This window comes from Pinus tabuliformis, chromosome 6 (genome assembly GCF_031772625.1).
Source record: "Pinus tabuliformis cultivar Carrire ecotype Pingquan chromosome 6, CPIR1, whole genome shotgun sequence".
Lineage (NCBI taxonomy): Eukaryota > Viridiplantae > Streptophyta > Pinopsida > Pinales > Pinaceae > Pinus > Pinus tabuliformis.
The window spans coordinates 1,400,889,456-1,400,909,663 of NC_142292.1; the positions used below are offsets into that span (position 1 = coordinate 1,400,889,456).

The 20,208-nt window shown below is 41.8% G+C and overlaps 1 protein-coding gene across 1 annotated transcript in view; it reads left to right on the forward strand.

Moving 5' to 3' along the window:
- Nucleotides 1-20,208, forward strand: part of UVH6 (RAD3-like DNA-binding helicase protein) — a 281,472-nt gene that overhangs the window by 224,452 nt on the left and 36,812 nt on the right. Inside the window, exon 10 of the mRNA XM_089426800.1 lies at nt 2,734-2,842. Within this exon, the coding sequence (XP_089282926.1) occupies nt 2,734-2,842 (109 nt within the window). The remainder of the gene's footprint in view (nt 1-2,733; nt 2,843-20,208) is intronic.

Sequence of the window (20,208 nt, forward strand, 5' to 3'; positions counted from 1 at the left end):
CATGAGTTATGAACTTGTGCTGCTCCTTTACACTCCCTTTTCTTTGACGAATTCAGAGAGCTAGAATGGAAGAATTTGACTTATATTTACAGTGATTTTACTTAAACATGAAGGGACATGTCCATTGGAGGGACATGTCTATGACTTAGTGAGCCTGCACAGGTCGGCTTGGCAGACTTTGCCATTTTTAAAATTAATATCTCTCAGTTGGCAAAGAATTAGAAGGTATATGAATACTTGTTGGAAAGGGCTTGAAGCCCTCTATCAGTTGATGTAAAGGCCTTTTCAAAATGATGTCTCTAAATGCCAATTTTTTTTCTTTTTCTTTTGTGACAGTCTTAGGGTTTTTATGACAGTCCTTAGATTTAGTACTTTAGGTCTTGTTACCCTAGGATTAGGGAATTATTGTCAAGGTATTTTAGGGCATCACATATTGAGGACTTCTTGTATGAGGCCAGGGCATCTTCACTTTCCAACAACTAGGGTTTGACATAAATGCACTTGGATCATTAAGGAATGCGCTAGGGTTTTCATCTTCAACAATGCTCATATTGACATCAATGACAACTTTGACCAACATGCACACCTGATTTCCAAGATCCCATATAGACTTGGTGATGGTTCACATTTAGGATCACGTTGTATTTGGGGTAGCAGATACATTTATGAGTGATAGGAACTTAAAAGGTATACATTATAATGACCAGGCTGTGCATAAAAATTAAAGGTTCGCACATTCTAGGGTTGTCTCACAGGTTCAAGGTTGCTGTGCATAGTAGCTTGTCTGCACCTCTTGGGATACACAGTTTTGTTTTTGTAGTGGGCATTTGTTCAGGCATACTATCATGAGTTATTGACAATGGAGATTTTCTTTCATAGATTGAGTTGCCTGAAACAACCTTTGAGATGGTTGGTTTGTATTGAGTGTCTTGCACATTTTCTTATGTTGCAGGAAATGTTGGGTCAGAGGGCGTTTCCGGCCAAAGATGATACGGAAATGCTGAAATGCGTTTGGTATGACCTAGAAAAGCATTTCAGGACGTACTGGCATGTTTCACGAGGCTGAAACGTGGCCCAGTACGACCTGAAAGACATTTCTAAGTCATACGACTACGTTTCAGCGATAAAGTGACTTTTTTTTCGGTTTTTATTTTTATTTTTTATTTTTGCTCCTTCCTAATTCAGGAGTGATAGTGGGAGCTATTGAAGATTGGAAACAATTTTTTTTGAGTGGGGCAGCCTAAGTGTTGATATGCAGTTCATGGTAATGTTAAATTTTTAAAGAAAAAGATTCATCCTTTTACTTAAATTTGCAAGATTACCATGAAATGACTCGGGATGAGACTGGTTTCACCTTCATTGGATTTTATATGGAGAAAGTAGAATTTTAGATCTCACTCAAAATCCAGCAGACTTATCATATTTTCAGGATTTCAGGATTGGGGGGATTGCAATGTTTCCATTGGATTTTTTCATGTACTAGGGTATGGAACTTGTATTTGATCAAGAGCACCAAGCCCTTTATGCAAGGGGGAATCCCAATAATCAAGAGCACCTAGGGTATTAGGGTATGGCTCTTGTATTTAATCAAGAGCTCCAAGGCCATTCTTCTATGCAAGTGGAGACTCCCAATCAAGCACGAGAAAAGAAATTAGAAATTTCTCGTGGCAAGAGGGTCAAACAATAGATAGTATATTTACTTGTCTGTTCTAGTTTCTATTACTTTTTATAACTATTGACTCTTTCATATTTGTTATGGTATTTTTTGTAAACAATACCAAACTTCGCCTTGCATCTCGTAGGGGTCCAAAATATAGTAGTGGTCCTTCTAAAGAATGGGATGTGGTCCCAGAAAGTCCTGATTTGCAGCTCTCTTTTGCTGCCCTGAATATTGAGGAACGAGAGTCTAGAAGTGGAATTGGCCAATCATCTTCTTCAGCTCCGCCATCCACTGTTGCTTTTGCTTCGATTTTTGACGAGGATGAAGGTTGAAGGCTATTAGTCTTTAGTTTTTATAGTACTTGCAGTCTCATTGTCTTTATTGTACTTGCAACCTCGTATATATAATAAAGGTTGATTTTGGATATTGCTATTTTCATTATGTGATCATTCATGAGTAAATGTGATGTAAATTTAGAGACTTATAGTTTATGCATTGACATTGGACAATTTAATCAAAATGTAATAAATTATAGTGTATCATGTATGCTGATGATTGCACAATTTCCCCGTTTCCAAAATTGTGGGGGGGTGGGGTCACGTTTCGTACCCATACCATACCCATTTTGGAAACTTGTACTCGTTTCCCTGTATCGTGCAACTTAGATTTTTTCTTTTTCTGCTTTTCGTTTTGATAGATCTTGGCATTTTGTGATAATTTTATATGGTTTGGATATAATTGTGTTACTTCTGTCTGTTTCTACACATGAAACTCCAATTGATACTGTAAAAATGTCAGGCCAATATTTTTTAGTTTTAACTGATGTTTGATTTGATTTGTACATGGGTATGATTGATCAAGATGTATTAGATACTATGCATTGATATGTTTCAGTATGCATCTTCTTACTTCCGACGTTCTCAAGCATGGCCATTTATTTGGAGGACAATGTTACTTTTGTATTTTTCTTATACACTAATTTGGTGTGATGGCTTACGCTATGTGTAGTTATGAGTAGTATGTGCCTTCTTCTGGATCAATGGTTATATATTTTGATGTTTTTGATTTTTCAGATACAGCCGTCATGACAAGCGCTCAAAGTTGCCAGGATGGATATTGTCGCATTTAGGTGATGCACATCTCAATTTAAGCACTGACATGGCTTTACACATAGCCCGTGAGGTATGCATTAGATGCTTTTGCGATTTGAGATTGTTTTTAATTATTGTGAGGACAGGCCTATATCCATAAGTTTGGGCATTGGGTACTGCCCGTGGAAGAAAGTCAGCCTCCCCCTCAGGCCGAAAGCAAGAGAGAGGTTGCTGGTACTGGGCCAGCCCTCAGTATAGACTCACATAAGAGTACAACATAGTTACTCTATTCTAGAGTGTCAACATGTCAACTTACGAGACTTGAACCTGGGTCGGGAGGATAACAACTATTCTGCCTAACCAACCAAGCTAAGCTCAATTGACAACATATATCCAAAAGTTCTATATAATTTAGTTATTTTGTTTTATTCTGAAGCCACATGTTTAATTTGGAAATGCTTCTTTTGTTGCATATCTATTTTCCATGGGGCTACATCCCTAATGTTCTAGTAATGAGGACTTAAGCCTTTGGAATTCAGCCTGGTTTTTGTCATTTGGACGATATGCATATATACGAAAGTTGATATCATTCTATTTATTTCTGGTGCTTTCTGAAGCCATATTGTTATTTTGGAAATGCTGATTTTTTGTTGTTGTTATTAAATATCCATGTTGCATGGGAATTCGCCCTGTGCATCCCCTGTGTCTCCCTCTTTGTTTAGAGAAGCCAAAAGGTCAAGTGATTTTATTTCTGTTAACAAAACTACAACAGCAGTACTGAGGACTATTGCAGACTGCTGTGTGAGGCCAAATACAAAAACACTATGATCTTCTCCATATGCTTGCGCTCTTTGAGTGTATACCAGCAAGAATAGGAATTGTTCATTCATATACAGTTTCAATTTTTCTTACCTTTATTGCTAACCTGTTCTTTTTACATAGAAGCTTCCAAAATTTTTCGGCTCCAGAATTCCTCAAAAATACAAATACAGTCTTCCCAAAATGATTCAGAAAATTGCAGTTTCAAGGAGCATTGTTCCATAATCTGTGAGAAAGTGAAGAAATTAAATCCAGGGTTCATGAAAATAAGAACAAAATTGACCTTGAGTGGGTTCTAGGATTTCCCAAGTGCTCTCTTGTAGCTCGAGTCCTTTGGAAAGCCTGCGTGGTTCTTTGCTTTTGTCCCTGTAGACACAAACAAATGAAAGTTGAGTGAAGGTTTTTTTGCATATTCTTGATGTCAAAAAATCATGGTTGGTGGGTGAAATTTCTCAAGGTGAAGTCTCCCTTCATTTATTGCATGACTAGAAGTGAGTCTCCAAAAATTTGAATTTGTGTAACTCCTCTTTCTTGAACGATTCTAATAACCAGTTCGAGAGCCATATGTTCACAGAAATTGTTTGTTACAGATCCAATTCCAGCTTTGAATGAGATGCCGTGTCTTGCAGAAAGATGTATGGTCCCCCCTGCCCCACCTGTAGTAGCATTACCTTGTCAGGTTTCATTAAAGAAAGCCTTGGGGATTTCTTTGTTTATGTGAACAGCTGTAGCTTATTTGTGAGGAAGAGAAATTGAAAATTGGGGGAAAGCAGAGGATGTTGAGACTTAGAGTGGCACATTTAAGAGGAAGGGTGTCAAAAGTTTTGGCATTTGTGGCCAGCTAGATTCCCCAAGTGTACGTGAGAGTGAGGGCTCTGTCTTTCTCTGCATCATTATTTTGACAACATCATCTAAAAGCTTCTCTAATGGTGTCCCCTTCCCGAGTATTATGAGAACTTGTGAATCCTTCTCTCTCTTTCCCGATTGTATTCTATAGCATCTTCATGTAGCCAACATCTACCAGGTCCTTCGAAGCTTCATTCTTGCAGAATGTCCCATGTTAGGGCCCTGTTGTTGAGAAGGGACCACATATGTGTTTTAGATTTAGCAGGAGCTTTGAACTTCCAAATCGTCTTCCATGTTGACTTTTCTACAATAATGCAGAGTAGAAACTGATCCTCTGATCTGATAATTACTTAAAAATGATTTCCATTTGAACCTCCAAATTGTCTTCCATGTTGAATTTTCTACAATAATGCACAGTAGAAACCGATCCTCTGATCTGATAATTACTTAAAAATGATTTCCAATCAAGTTATCTTATGTCACGTGTCATTAACCAATTATACACAGAAATCATATAGAGACAACCATGCACAATAGAGACAACAGATTTATCCTTAGAAAACCCAACCTTGGAAAAAAACCCTACAACTTTTTTTCTAAGGAGAAATGTTCTTCAACAATATTGACAATTCCAAGAATATTCTAGAAATCTGTGCCCAAATCCAAGTCTATTCACCAGTAGAACTTGGTAAAAATCCTGGATTAGTCAAAGCTGGTCAAGCCTTCAAAATGGTCAATTCTGGTCAACTTTTTGTCCTGTTCAACGTGTCTCTTGTAGTCAAATTTGGACCTGTGGTTGACCCCTGCAGTCAAAGAGTCTGCCGTTGACTTCCTGCAGTCATTCTGCAGTCAAACAGTCTCTTCCTGCTGTCAATTTCGACTTTCTTCCTACAGTCAAACTCCCAGATTCTCAGTCAAAGGTAGCGAGAATCTTGGTCAAATGAAGCAGATCAGACTTGGTCAAACGTGGCAGGACGACCTTGGTCAAATGGCAGCTTCTATATTTGGTCAAACTTTAGATTTCTTTCACTTATTCTCAGAAATGTGGATCAGAACAGAGGAGAGAATGTGATGTCCGAATTGATGAAAGTGGAGGAGTCTCATGTGTATTTGTACTAGTGAAATGGGGTGTACTTAGACCAAGGTTCCCACCCATTCATATGTGTGCTGACCTTGGGGCCTACATGAAGCTCAAAATAATAATTTTAATCTTAATTTTTGTAATTTTCCTTTGGCCGACTTGGAAGGCCTTTTGGCATGCAGGAATACGGTAATACCTCACAATGCTACACAAAAATTAACATTCCACAACCACATTTGTGGGTTCGCATTGCCTTATGAATCAAGAGCTTTGTAACCAACCTTTGGCTTGTAACCTGTAGAGGGGTTAAGAGAAATAAGCTCGTCTTCCTCTTCACTCAAATTGATAAAGCACTTTCTATGGTTGTCAGTATAGGTCTTTGAACTATATGCATACTCCTCCCAAAGATCCATTTCCCTTCAGGCAAGCCATTGCTGTTGTCAATTAGTTTTAAAGGGTCCCCTTGATATATGCCTTAAGTATAGCAGCCTTTGATCCTAAGATCCTATTGGCAGTTTGTTGGAGTCATTACTTTCAATCCACAAGTGCAATGATAGCTAAACTTGGTCTCCCTCTCTAACATGTCGTGCCAAACAATTTTCAATCAAGTGGGGGGATGAAGCAATTGTTTTCCAAATTATCAAGGGCATTCAATGGTTTTCTAATGGGGGTCTTTACCCAATCCTTAGTAGTGTTAAGGGAAAAGCATTTGTCCTTTATCATTTTCACCCATAGTCCAACACCTTGCAGAAGCCCCCAAACATTTTTTGTAGCAAATACTGTTACCGCTCAAAATAGCAGGGGACCTAAAGGGGAAAATGCTAGACCAAGGGCACAATAAGCTAGTTGGTGGCTGCAAGGGGCTGTTGGTCCATTTAGAGCAAAAAAATTTCTCATCACCCACAAAATGGTAGGTAACATCTGGCTCCAATTGGGACGTGATCTCTTGAAGAAGTGGGTGAAGCTATTCGAACTGGAGGTCATGAGAACTCCAACAATATCTTGGTTATGGTAGACCTGTCACCTGCACATACAATAGATGGAAAAACACGGGGCAACATGCTTTCGCAGCGTCTCATGATCGCACATGCTATATGTTAGGCCATAAAATCAACAAAAAAGAAAATATGCAAATATGGATCTATCTACCATGAGAAATATCATATGACGTTAATTCTAATGCAAAAATCATTATGCGATGCATCCTACCCTAACATGCATATGACGAAGCTATTATTAAGTGTAATCATAAAGCTAGTGCAACCACCATATCATCAAGTCAATATAAATATCCCTGCCTATATGATTACTTATGTAGTGTTGAAATTTCTAAGTCTGACACATTAGAAATCCCTACTGCATTATCTGGTTTATTATCTCCTACTTGTTCTTTCCATTAAGAAGTTATTTATAAACATAAATATTGAAATAAACACAAATACAGCCTTAACACATATACAAATCAACAACTGAAATAATTGAGACAATCACACAAAGGACACCGTTATTTTTGGACAATCGTCCCCGGAAAAACCCAATGCGGGAAAACCAGGGCGCTAGAAATGGCTCACCCTTCAGAGAATTTCCTCAGCAGAACTACCTCTCCTCGGAGACAAATATTTTGGTTGATCAGCAACCGGATGATTGATCCCACAACAACTTCGACAGTTCCTTAGCTGGACATCGATAGCTGCTCCTAGCTTCTCTCTGGAACTATGTCACCCCCCAGGGACTGCGTCACCCTCTACGGCTCTGCGTCTATTTCTTAGCTCCCAGTTTTCCCCACGAAAATTCCTTAGCGCTGCCTCTACAACCTAGCGTCAGCTCTGCTAGCCTCTGCGCAGCCTTTGCTGCTTCTACGTCAGCCTCTTGGCCCTCTGTGTCTTCTGTGTTGGCCTCCTCAACCTCTACGTCAGTTCTAGCTGCTTCTGCGTCAGCCTTCCTAGGCTCCGCGCTGTCTCTCCGACACTTTTTCTGCTTCTCTGATATGTATTTTCGGCCTTCTGCCGAACTGCCCCTTGCTGCAACAGATCGCTAACTCTATTTCTCAGCAAACCCTGCCCTAGAAAATTGAATTGACTGATCAACTTGGTGTACCTCCAACTGACCCTCAAGCCTCCTCTTATACTTTTCTTGTTGAGTCTTCAATGACCGAAATTAAGTCCCTAATCAACAACTAAGATTAGATTTGGTTTGATCCTCGTTATTTAGAACTTTCTCACCCATATTATATTAATACACATTAATATTTTAATTTTCTTAAGTTTATACTTAAAAACCCCATTAAAAATATTAATTATTTTAATATCTTTCCATCCGGGTGGAATTTTCCCAAACGATTTCTGGGTGTTGGAGATTTTATGCGCTTTAGCCTCTCCACCAATTTTCATAGCTAGATCACATCTGATGCTACCACAAATCAACACTCCCTCTTAGCGAGGAATATGCTCTAGTAATGCTCCACCACTGAAACATCACACTGATCCTCCGCATTGGTACCTGTGTTGATGCTTTGCCTACTGCCTCACATTCTCTGCACTACTGCCTATGACACTGCCACTACCATCGCCACTGCTGTACTGTAGTTCCCTCTCAACATGCTGCCCATGTTGCCCCTGGCATTGCCATTGCTAACCGCTGCACTGCAACTCAGTTACCGAGAAGTAAGTAACTGACTTCTCCGAAATACTAACATCCAGTCAGTCTGGAAGCCTCGTGATGCTGAAGTTGCCTTTGCTGCTATCCTGTGCTCCCTCTGCTGCCATTGCGCTGCTGCATACACCTCTGTACATCTCGCACTGCTGCAACCTCCACTGCGCTGCCTTATATTTCTGCACTCAAGCACTGCCTTGCTACTCCACTACACTTTGCTCCACTCGACACCTGTCATCATGCTACTGTCGTTATGGGCTCCCGTACCCGGATGTGATCCAAGAGTTTGGGCACCTCAAAGATCTTGCCCATAGTATGTAGTTCTCTTGACTACAACTCGATGTCTCCCCACCTCTTCTTTAGAGGTGCATGAACACTCATGGCACAATCGTCATCAGTCTTGACTTCTTTCTTCGCCTTAGCTAGAGCTGCCTTTGAATCAAAAGCCTCTCCCTTGTTTTTCTTCCGGGGACACTGGGAATCATAATGTCCTAGCTCTCCATAATGAAAGCACTTAACCTTGGAGATATCCTTCTTCTTCCTCTTCCCTTGCTGTCCCGCAGATGCTAGAGCCGCATCCTCCTCCTCTTTCTTGATTCGACCTCCCTTGCCACTACTCTCTGCCTTGCTCATCCTCCTAAACTCTTCCTGGCGAAGAGCTGCCCACATCTCCCAACTAGGAAGAGTAGCCCTACCCAAAATACTTTGGACAAATGTCTCCCACTCCTCGGAGACTGCATTCAGGGCAATCTTGACCATAAACTCTGAATTTGGTGTAGACCCCACGGAAGTAAGCTGGTCGCAAATCTCTTATGTTGATTTGGGGTAGCATCGGATGCGCTCTAGCCATGAAAATTGATGGAGAGGCTAAAACACATGAGATCTCCAAGACCCAGAAATGGTTTAGGCAGATTCTACCTAGTTAAGGAGATATTAAAATTTAAAATAATTAATATTTTTAATGGAGTTCCTAAGTCTAAACTTAGGAAAAATAAAATATTAATGGATGTTAATATAAAACTGGGTTAGAAGGTTCCAAAATTCATGGATCAAGCCAAATCGTTGATTAGAGATTTAATCTTGGCCATTGATGGACCAACGAGAAAAGTATAAGAGGAGGCTTGAGGGTCAGTTGGAGGACACACCAGAGTGATCAATCATTCATTTTGCTAGAGCGGGGTTGTTAAGCAAAAGTGAATCAGTGATCAACAGCGAGGGGCAGTGAGTACTGGACAGAGAGGCAGAGACAATATTGAGAGACCAACACAGAAGCAGGGAGAGCAAAAGCAACAACCAGTTTAGACCATGCAGAGCCCAGTAGAGAGAGCGCAGAGGCCAAAGGGACTATGTCAACCACGCAGAGGCTGTTGGAGCGACGCAGAGGGTCCCAGAGGTTGCGTAGTGCCTCAGAGGGCTGACACAGAGGGTCCTGGGGCTGACACAGGTCAGCAGGAGGCTGACGCAGAGGCCAGAAGGGCCAACACTGTGCTTCAGAGTCGCCAGAGAGGGTTTCGTGGGACAAGTTTTCTAAATACCTGTTTCTGAATATAGAGATATTGTTGCCGTGTATTTTTCTCTGTCTGGTGAGCAGGTTAGGTACCCAGTTATACTCAAGGAAACACTCCATAATAATAAACCCTTAGAATAGTTGCACCAGTTTCCCCACATTGGGTTTTCCAGGGACATTTGTCCAAAAATAACGATGTCACTTGTGTGTTTGTTTTCTTTCAGCTGATGATCTGTAGATGTTGTGATTGTATTGTGTTTATTTCAATATTTAAATGTTTTAAATAATTTGTTCAGAATTTACAAGTAGAAGAAATAAACCAGTAGAATACAGATTAATTTTCTAACGGATAGACTTAGAAAATTCAACATGGTATTAGAGCATTGCAGATCATAGGAGCGCTGAAAGCACCAGTTGAATTAGAGCATTTGCAACAGAAACAACTATCCCGAGTGACAGAAGCTGCTCCTTGCAGAAAGCAGCAGAGAAGGGTTAACGCAGAGGGCCTACTTCATCAGTTCGAGGCCAGCGCAGAGGCTGAAGAAGGTGGAAGAGGCTCACGAAGAGCGACACAGAGACTAGGAGGGTTGACGCAGTTGGCTAGTTGAGTAATTCACCCAGTGCCAGGATTGCGCAGAGCTTAGAGGCTCAGTCCTTCAGTTGCTGGGCCATAGGAAGCTATGGGCAGATTGCGGGGAGTGAAGCTGGTGGGGTGCTGTTGCTGCTGAGACAGAACAGTACCTAACAGGGCAAAACCAAGGTAGAGGGAATCGATACATAGGCAGATTTCTAGCCAAGAAATCTAGATCAGTGTTGCAGGTGTATTCGAGATCGGAGAGGTGCGATTTGACTGTTGGCAGACGGATTTCCAGGAGGGAAATCGAGGCTTAGAGGGAGTCTAGAGGAGGATTTCCAGGAGGGAAATCGAGACTCGGAGGGAGTCGAGAAGAGAACTTCCAGGAGGGAAGTAGAGAGAGGCAGTCGAACAGAGGAGCGGAGATGGCCGATGATGACGATTGTGCCATGATTGCTCATGTACCTCTAGAGAAGAGGTGGGGAGACATCGAGCTGTAGTCAGGAAGACTATAGGCGATGAGGGGCAGTATCCTCGAGGTACCCAACCTCTTGGATTATACCTTGCTGCAGGAGCCCCGAAGTGAGTAGCAGGGCTGGCGGATGTCGGTAGAAACAGATGGGGATGAAGCAGCGGAGAGTGCTACAGTGCAGTAGCCCCAGGCAACGTAGAGCTAGCAGGCTGCAACAATGCGAGAGGCACAAAGGAGGTTGCAACCAGTGTTGCGAAAATCGCGATTTTTTTAGTTTGGCGATATTATCGCCCAATTTTTACGCTATTTTTTTTTTCACAAAAAATCGCGATAACTTGAAAAAATCTTTGGAAAAAAAATCGTGATTTTTTTTTTCGACGATGTTTTTGATGAGGAGGAGCAACAGGAGGAGGAGGTGACACAACCTACCCAGGCTACCACTGTCACCAGTAGAGGACGTGGTCTACCTCCTGTAACTCCTAGTTCTTCAGCTTCTAGAGCATATCAGAGTCCATTGCCAACTCCACCGGCATCTACATCTAGAGGGGCAGGGGAAATCAATAGTATTAGACTTTAGTTATTTGGTTCATTTCATTGTATATGAAATTATGACTCATGATATGAGATACATTATTATATTTTTTGTTGATATTTTGAGAATGAGTTGGGACTCTGGAGTCAGGACTTACTATTCTAGACATAATTCACTGTTATGTGTGATGTAGCACTAGAAATGATATTACACATCTTATATGTTAGTTCTTTTATCATATTTATGTGTCAATGTATTTATTTTATGTTGTAAATGCTTTAGATATTAAAAAAATTGAAAAAAACATGAATATTTTTGTATGTTACGATTTTTTCCCGATTTTTACTGATTTTTACGATTTTTTCCGATTTTTTCCCCTCGCCGATAATATCTCGGTAACGATTACTACAACATTGGTTGCAACAGTGTAGGATGGCACAAAGAGGTTTGCAGCAATGCGAGAGGCAAGGAGTTGTTGCAGTAGCGCAGAGGCAGTAGAGAGCACATGTTAGCGGCAGAGAGAGCTTCAACATCGGGAGTGTTTCTAGCCTGACAGGGATGTCAGTAGTTGAGTGGATCAGTTACTTACTTCTCAGTGACTGAGTTGCAGTGCAGTAGTAGCACGATGTAGCATGATGCGAGGGGGATGCAGTGTAGATGCAGTATTGGGATGATGGACCAACAACAACACGGATGTAGAGGGAGCTGCTGTACGGATGCAACAGTGGCAGTGGCAGAGCCATGGGCAGGGAGGCCTAGCATCAGCACAGGTACCGGTGCTGGATAATCAGAGTGATGCTCAGTGAGGAGTATTACTAGAGCACAATCCTCGCTAAGAGGGAGTGTCGATTTGGGGTAGCATCGAATGTGCTCTAGCCATGAAAATTGGTGGAGAGGCTAAAGCACATGAGATCTCCAAGACCTAGAAATGGTTTGGGCAGATTCTTTCCTGTTAAGGAGATATTAAAATAGTTAATATTTTTAATGGAGTTCCTAAGTGTAGGAAAAATAAAATATTAATGGGTATTAATATAAAACTGGGTTAGAAGGTTCTAAAAGACATGGATCAAGCCAAATCTAATCTTCGCTGTTGATTAGAGATTTAATCTCGGTCGTTGAAGGACCAACAAGAAAAGTATAAGAGGAGGCTTGAGGGTCAGTTGGAGAAGACACCATAGTGATTAGTCATTCATTTTTCTAGAGCGGGGTTGCTAAGCAAAAGTGAATCAGTGATCAACAGCAAGGGGCAGTGAGTACTGGACAGAGAGGCAGAGACAGTACTGAGAGACTAGTGCAGAAGTAGGGAGAGCGAAAGCAGTAGCTAGTTCAGGACATGCAGAGCCCAACAGAGACAACACAAAGGTCAGAGGGACTGTGTCATCCATGCAGAGGCTGCTAGAGTGACGTAGAGGGTACCAGAGGCTGCGCAGTGCCTCAGAGCGCTGGCGCAGAAGCCAGAAGGGCCAGCGTTGTGCTTCAGAGTTGCCGAAGAGGATTTCGTGCGACATGTTTTCTGAATATAGAGGTATTGCTGCCGTTTATTTTTCTCTATCGAGTGAGTTGGTTAGGCACCCAGATGTACTCAAGGAAATACTGCATAATAATAAACCCTCAGAATAGCTGCACCGGTTTTCCCGTATTAGGTTTTTCCGGGGATATTTGTCTAAAAATAATGGTGTCACTTGTGTGTTTGTTTCTTTATCTGTAGATGTGTTAAGTTATGGTATGTTCTATGCTTATAACAATTTACTTCTTTTTCTTATTATATTCCACCGATTAACAATCACATGTACATAAAGTAAAGTGCAGATAGAACATTAAACGATCGACAGAAAACAAGCCAAGACAAGAGACACAAGATGTGGCGGCTAGCCAGGGACAAACCCCACAATGTGTGGGGAAACCCTTTGATCAAATCTTCTTTTATCTTCAATAATTCAGTAGAGAGAAATAGTACAATAAATCTGATTCATATCAGCAGTAGCAAACCCTAGATCAGTAGCATCAGCATTAACGACTTCATTATCAAACTAGGGTAGACCATATCTCAGAAACCGACAGTCAGATTGACTTCATTCCACCACCAAAAGTTTCGGCTTCTAGAGGAGGTTCAGATGAACCTACAACACAGTTCAGCTGAGGAGATCTTCTAGGCCACGCAAGTCAATCTTTGCTTCTGTAGTTGCAGCGTTAGTTTCAGCAGTTTCCGGCTTCAAACTAGGGCAGTCGATATTTTGCAAACCGTTCGTCGGATTGACTTCATTCCACCACCAAAAGTTGCGGCTTTTAGAGGAGGTTCAGATGAACCTACAGTGCAGTTCCAAAGAGGAGATCTTCTAGGCCACGCAAGTCAATCTTTACTTCTGCAGTTGCAGCTTCAAATTCAACAGCTTTCGGCTTCACATGTGTGAGAGAGAGAGACCCATTTCAGCGCAGTAGAGAAGAGACTCACATCTGCGCAGTAGAGAGAGAGAGAGACCCATTTCAGCGCAGTAGAGAAGAGACTCACATCTGCGCAGTAGAGAGAGAGAGAGATGTGATGAGATGAGTGAATCCAAATGAGGAAAAGTCCTCTTATATTTATACACAACGTTGGTGGGTGAATAGATGCGACTGTTGGGCTTTTGAGCCTACATGAGTTGTAGGTCGGCTTGATAATAATTCCATAATCAAAATAAATTCATATCTCCAAGAATACTTATCGGAATTGGATGATCTTTATATCAATCCTACACCTCTCGACGAGAGGAATCTAATAAAAATATTATTAGCCATGAATAAGATGACCCACATGAAGTTTTGCGCTGGTTGCCAATTTTAACACTCCCTCTCAACTATGGAGAACTTCATCTGCAATCTGTCTATCGGTCGTTACTATTCATCCATCAAATGCACTGCCTTGTACAACCTGACCCTTGCCCTGCTCTGCTCTATTTTGCCTGTTCTGCTTTGTCTTGTTCTGCCCTGCACTGATCTGTACTATTTTGTTCTGTTTTGCTCTGCTCTTGCATTGTTCTGTTCTACTCTGCTTTTGTCCGAATTATGAAGAAGAAGAAATGATCGAGGATGTATCATACTGACTCAAAGTCAGTCTCAGAGTATGTACCACCTGTCCCAAACCAGTCTCAACCAACCCAAAGTCAGTGTCATAGTGAGTACAACTCCAATGGTCCCAAACCAATATCATCCTCCACTGACTCAAAGTCAGTCTCAGAGTATGTACACTGATCCCAGACCAGTCTCAACCAACTCGAAGTCAGCGTCATAGTATGGTACAACTCCTACCACTGGTCCCAGACCAGTATCATTGATCTGGTCTCAGAGTATGTACACTGATCCCAGACCAGTCTCAACCGACTGGAAGTCAGCGTCATAGTATGGTACAACTCCTATCACTGGTCCCAGACCAGTATCATTGATCCCAGACCAGTATCATTGATCCCAGATCAATGGAGGTCATCCTAGCGTAGGGAGTACGGTAGTTACAACGATGCGTCCATCGGTACTACTATGGTCCCTAACTTCATTTCCCTCCTCATTGATCAGATGAGAGGTACTTCCCATGAGTCCCAGACTGCATGGGTAGGATGCCTCAACAGGAGAACTAATCAATCCTGTCCTCACAGGAGAAAACATCAATCCTGCTACAATTGCCATGGAGAACACATCAATCTAGGCCTCACAGGAGAACACATCAATCCTGCTACAATTGCCATGGAGAACACATCAATCCAGGCTGCCATGGAGAACACATCAATCCAGGCCTCACAGGAGAACACATCAATCCTGCTACATTGTCACCACGGGGTGTACATGTATACCACCAGGGGATAGTGAATAATCCTGTGGTCATATGCTGCTCCAAGAAGCACCCCGCACCCCCCTGGAGCTCTCAGAGCTCAATGCATCATACATGACCCTCATTGGAGGGTCTTTGAACAACTCCAAGTTGTTCACGGAAAGTCAGAAATTTTACTTTCCCAAGGGGTTTTGTCAGAATGTCGGCGACCTGTTCATCTGTACCGATATGATGGAGCCTTATAGCTCCCCGTTGCACCATATCTCGAATATAATGGTATCTGATATCAATATGCTTGGAGCGATCATGGAATACGAGATTCTCTGACAAACGAATCCCACTTTGGTTGTCACAAAGGATCACAGTGGTATCCAATGTGAATCCAAACAACTCACTAAAGAGCTTTCGCAGCCAAATTGCCTCACAAGAAGCCATGCTAGCAGCAATATACTCTGCTTCGGCGGTGCTCAAAGCCATCGAATTTTGTTTCCTGTTCATCCAGGATATCGAAGCAGATCCCAAGGAGAAACAGCACCCGGAAGTGCTCTTACGGTCCTCCACATTGCCTGCCCAGTCAGCATCTGTGCATCCAAATAGTCTTACATCTCTGGCAATGTATCTTAACCCATAAGTGATAGTGCCACGAAGATATCTCAGCAGATTCTTGGCACCAATCCAGTGTATGTGGTGGGGTTCAACCATATGCTGGCTCAACGTGTTGACTGCAAAGCATATATCTGGACGGGAGTTCACTAAGAACATTAATGCTCCGACGAGTTGTCGATATTTGGTAGCATTTCGTAAAACAAGTCCAGCAGCACTACCGCTTAACTTCTTGAAGTCAAGCTCCATCGGAGTAGTTACAGGCTTGCAGTCCACCATTCCGAATCTTTCCAATATCTTCACCACATATTTTCCTTGAGATAGGAAAATTTCTCCTGGCTTTTGCCACACTTCAAGTCCTAGGAAGTAGTGCATCAGTCCTAGGTCTTTCATTTCAAATTCAGAGGCCAGCTCCCTCTTACATTTGTGAATGAGAGGGTCTGCACCTGTTAGAAAGAGGTCATCCACATATAACACCAGTATGAGAGGCTTGTCATCTTCAACCTTAAAGTAAAGGTTAGGATCGGCTTCACTCCTAGTGAATCCCAACTTCATCAAGTAGCTATCGATCCTCTCATACCATGCTCGGGGTGCTTGCTTCAGCCCATAGAGAGCTTTCTTCAACCTGCATACATGAGATTTTCGATCATAAATCTCAAATCCTTCGGGTTGCTCCACATAGACCTCTTCTTTGATCGAGCCATGCAAGAACGTAGTCTTGACATCCATCTGATGTAGGTTCCATCCTTGTGAAGCGACAAGGGCTATGATTGAGCGGATGGTCGTATATCTGGCAACACGTGCAAATATCTCATCATAGTCTATACCTTCCTTTTGGGAGAAACCTCGAGCAACAAAACGAGCCTTATACTTTTCCGTGCTTCCATCTGCTGCATGCTTTATCTTGTAAAGCCATTTGGAAGTAACAACAATCTTGTCCTAGGGTCTGGGAACTACTTCCCAAACATCATTCTTTATGATAGACTCATATTCTTCGGTCATAGCATCCTTCCATACTTGATGCTTGACGACATCTGAGAATGACGAAGGCTCATTTTGTATGATCGTGCTCATGATGGTCAGGTATCCTTGATACCTATTAGGTTTCTTACTTTCACGAAAGGTTCCTCGGGGTGCAGCATGTCCTTCAGCATCATCAAGTAACCCCTTAAGCCATGAAGGCCTCTTCCTAGAAGAGGAAGGCTCATATGGAGGAGGATCAATCGGATCCATGGGTTCTTCTACATCAAGCATTGATTCATCATCCTTTTCTTTCGGTTCCCTGGTGTCGACTTCTTGAGAGCTCCTCAAAGTCGGAAGATTGATCACCTTGCTGAGAGTCATATCTTCGTCAAAGGTGACATCATGACTAATTATGACTTCCCTTTGACCGGCTACATAGATTCTATAGCCTTTAATATTTTCACCACAGCCCACGAAAATTCCCTTCTTTCTAGATGCTCCCAATTTATTTCTTTTCTCTTTCGGCACATGAAAGTATACAGGGCTTCCAAAAATTTTAAAATGAGAAACGTCAGGTTTCTTACCGGTGAATTTTTCTTCAGGAGTCTTGGAACCCAATGCTTGATGAGGGCATCGATTTTGTACATATACGGCAGTGTTTGCAGCTTCAGCCCATAGAAACTTAGGAAGACTTTGATCATGTAGCATGGCCCGGACAACTTCCATAATTGTGCGGTTCTTCCTTTTTGCCACACCATTTTGTTCAGGAGTATATGGTGTAGTAGTCTCCCTCTTGATGCCAGCCTCTTTACAAAAATCATGGAACTCATTAGATTCATATTCAGTCCCATTGTCAGTTCTTAAGATCTTGATCTTCTTTTCGGTTTGATTCTCGATTAGGGCTTTGAAGTGTCAGAACCAAGGGAACACTTCATCCTTCTTTTTCAAGAAGTATATCCAGGTCTTTTGAGAATGGTCATCTGTAAAAGTGAGATAATATGAGTATCCTCCCAAGGAGTTCACAGGCATCATACTTGATATGTCTGAGTGAGCTAGTTGTAATATATTGGAGGTCTTGCTTTGACTTGAAGGGAATGGTCCCCTTTTGAGCTTTCCTTCGGCACATCCCGGACATACACCTTCTTTCTCTACTTGGAATTCAGGCATCCCTGTTACCATCTGTCTTACATCGGGTGGAGCTTTGTAATGAAGGTGGGCAAACCTCCGATGCCAAAGTTCGGACTGAAGCGTTGTGTCACAAGACATGACACCTAGCGGACTTCCACCGACTTGATATAAAGAATCAACTCGAAACCCAAGAGTGAAAGCATCTTTAACATTATTTTTCCATATGCGTACCTTACCATCGCTGAAGGTTACCTTATAGCCTTTGTCTTCCATTGCCGAGATGGATACCAGGTTCTTTTTGAGATCAGGTACATATAATACATCTTGTAAGTGAATTGTATTACCTTGATTCAGTTTAAGAGAAACATTGCCTACACCATTCACTGGGTATTTCATGTCATCTCCAAGGACAATTTCCAGGTTAGTTTCTTTCTCTACCAGATTATAGAGTACTTCTTTGTAACCAGTGAAGTGTCTTGAGGCACCACTATCAATGAGCCAAATTCCCATTGAGTCTGAAGGAGCGGAGGTAGATAGAGCAGCTGGTAGATAATATTCAGCCTGCTTATCGTCAACAGTGTTAGATTCATACCTGGAATTTCTAGCCTTCTTGAATGGTTGCCTTATTCCTTGATTTCCTGCATTCCTTTTTCCTTTGTTGTTGAATTTTCCATTCCTTCGATTACCATGAGAGGGATTTTGATCATCGTCACGGTGAGAGTCCTTTCTATCAGGGCATTCCCTTGCATAGTGACCTGCTTTATTGCAAATGAAACATTGTCCTTTTCTTCCACCCTTAAATCTAGCCTTTCTTTTCGATTTAGACCCCGAATTATTTCTTTTCTTAGCATGAGAAGCAAAAGCAGCAGGAGGACCTTTAGGCAAGGGCATTTCCTGCTCTTCTACCCTTGTTTGTTCTTGAATACATCTAGCCATTAATTCCTCGAAACTAGGAATTACATTATTGTTCAGAAGAGTAGTCCTGAACACATACCATTCAGATGGTAATCCTCCGAGAGTTGTGAGTGCCATTTCTCTGTCAGTAATGGTTTCCCCAATAGATAGGAGATCGTTCTTGATCTCGGTGATTCTTAAGAAGTATGCTTGCATACTTTCATCTTTACCCTTCTTGATTCCCCTCGGGCCTCAACTTATTTCTAAGAAACAAAACTTGATTTGCATCATTAACTTTAAATAAACTCACCAGTCTGTCGTAGATTTCCTTGGAGGTGTGTAGATCAGAGATGTAGGCCACCAAGCGCTTGTCGATAGAGTCCCGGATGATCTTCTTTGTTTTGACTTCTCCATTTTTCCATTTGTTCCAGGCAGCAGCAAATGCATTTGATGAAGGCTCAACAATATTGCCTCTTACATGGTCCAGCACTCCTTGATCTTCAAGGGTTAGATCAATAGACATCTTCCATCCGTGATAGTCAGCTTTCTCACGGAGCTTGTCTTCGGTAGGAAAGAGTGTTGAGGACCCCATAGTTCTTTTAGGATAGCCTTGCCAATCTTCTCTTCAATGATTGCTCTTGCTCTTGCTTGGGCTTTGTCTTCACCTCAGCTCTGATACCATGTTAAGTTATGGTATGTTCTATGCTTATAACAGTTTACTTCTTTTTCTTATTATATTCCACTGATTAGCAATCACATGTACATAAAGTAAAGTGCAAATAGAACATTAAACGATTGACAGAAAACAAGCCAAGACAAGAGACACAAGATGTGGCGGCTAGCCAGGGACAAACCCCACAATGTGTGGGGAAACCCTTTGAACAAATCTTCTTTTATCTTCAATAATTCAGCACAGAGAAATAGTACAATAAATCTGATTCATATCAGCAGTAGCAAACCCTAGATCAATAGCATCAGCATTAGCGGCTTCATTATCAAACTAGGGCAGACCATATCTCTCAATCCGACGAACGGTTTGCAAGATACCGACTGCCCTAGTTTGAAGCCGGAAACTGCTGAAACTGAAGCTGCAACTGCAGAAGCAAAGATTGACTTGCGTGGCCTAGAAGATCTCCTCATCTGAACTGCGCTGTAGGTTCATCTGAACCTCCTCTGGAAGCCGAAACTTTTGGTGGTGGAATGAAGTCAAACCGACTGTCGGTTTGTGAGATATGTTCTGCCCTAGTTTGATAATGAAGCCACTAATGCTGATGCTACTGATCTAGGGTTTGCTACTGCTGATATGAATCAGATTTATTGTACTATTTCTCTCTGCTGAATTATTGAAGATAAAAGAAGATTTGATCAAAGGGTTTCCCCACACATTGTGGGGTTTGTCCCTGGCTAGCCAATTTTAACAAGATGTTGTGACTGTACTGTGTTTATTTTGGTATTTAAATGTTTTAAATAATGTTCGGAATTTACAAGTAGAAGAAATAAACCAGCATAATACAGATTAATTTTCTGATGGAGAGACTTAGAAAATTCAACATCCTGCAAACCTTAGAAGGAATGGATCTATCTTCT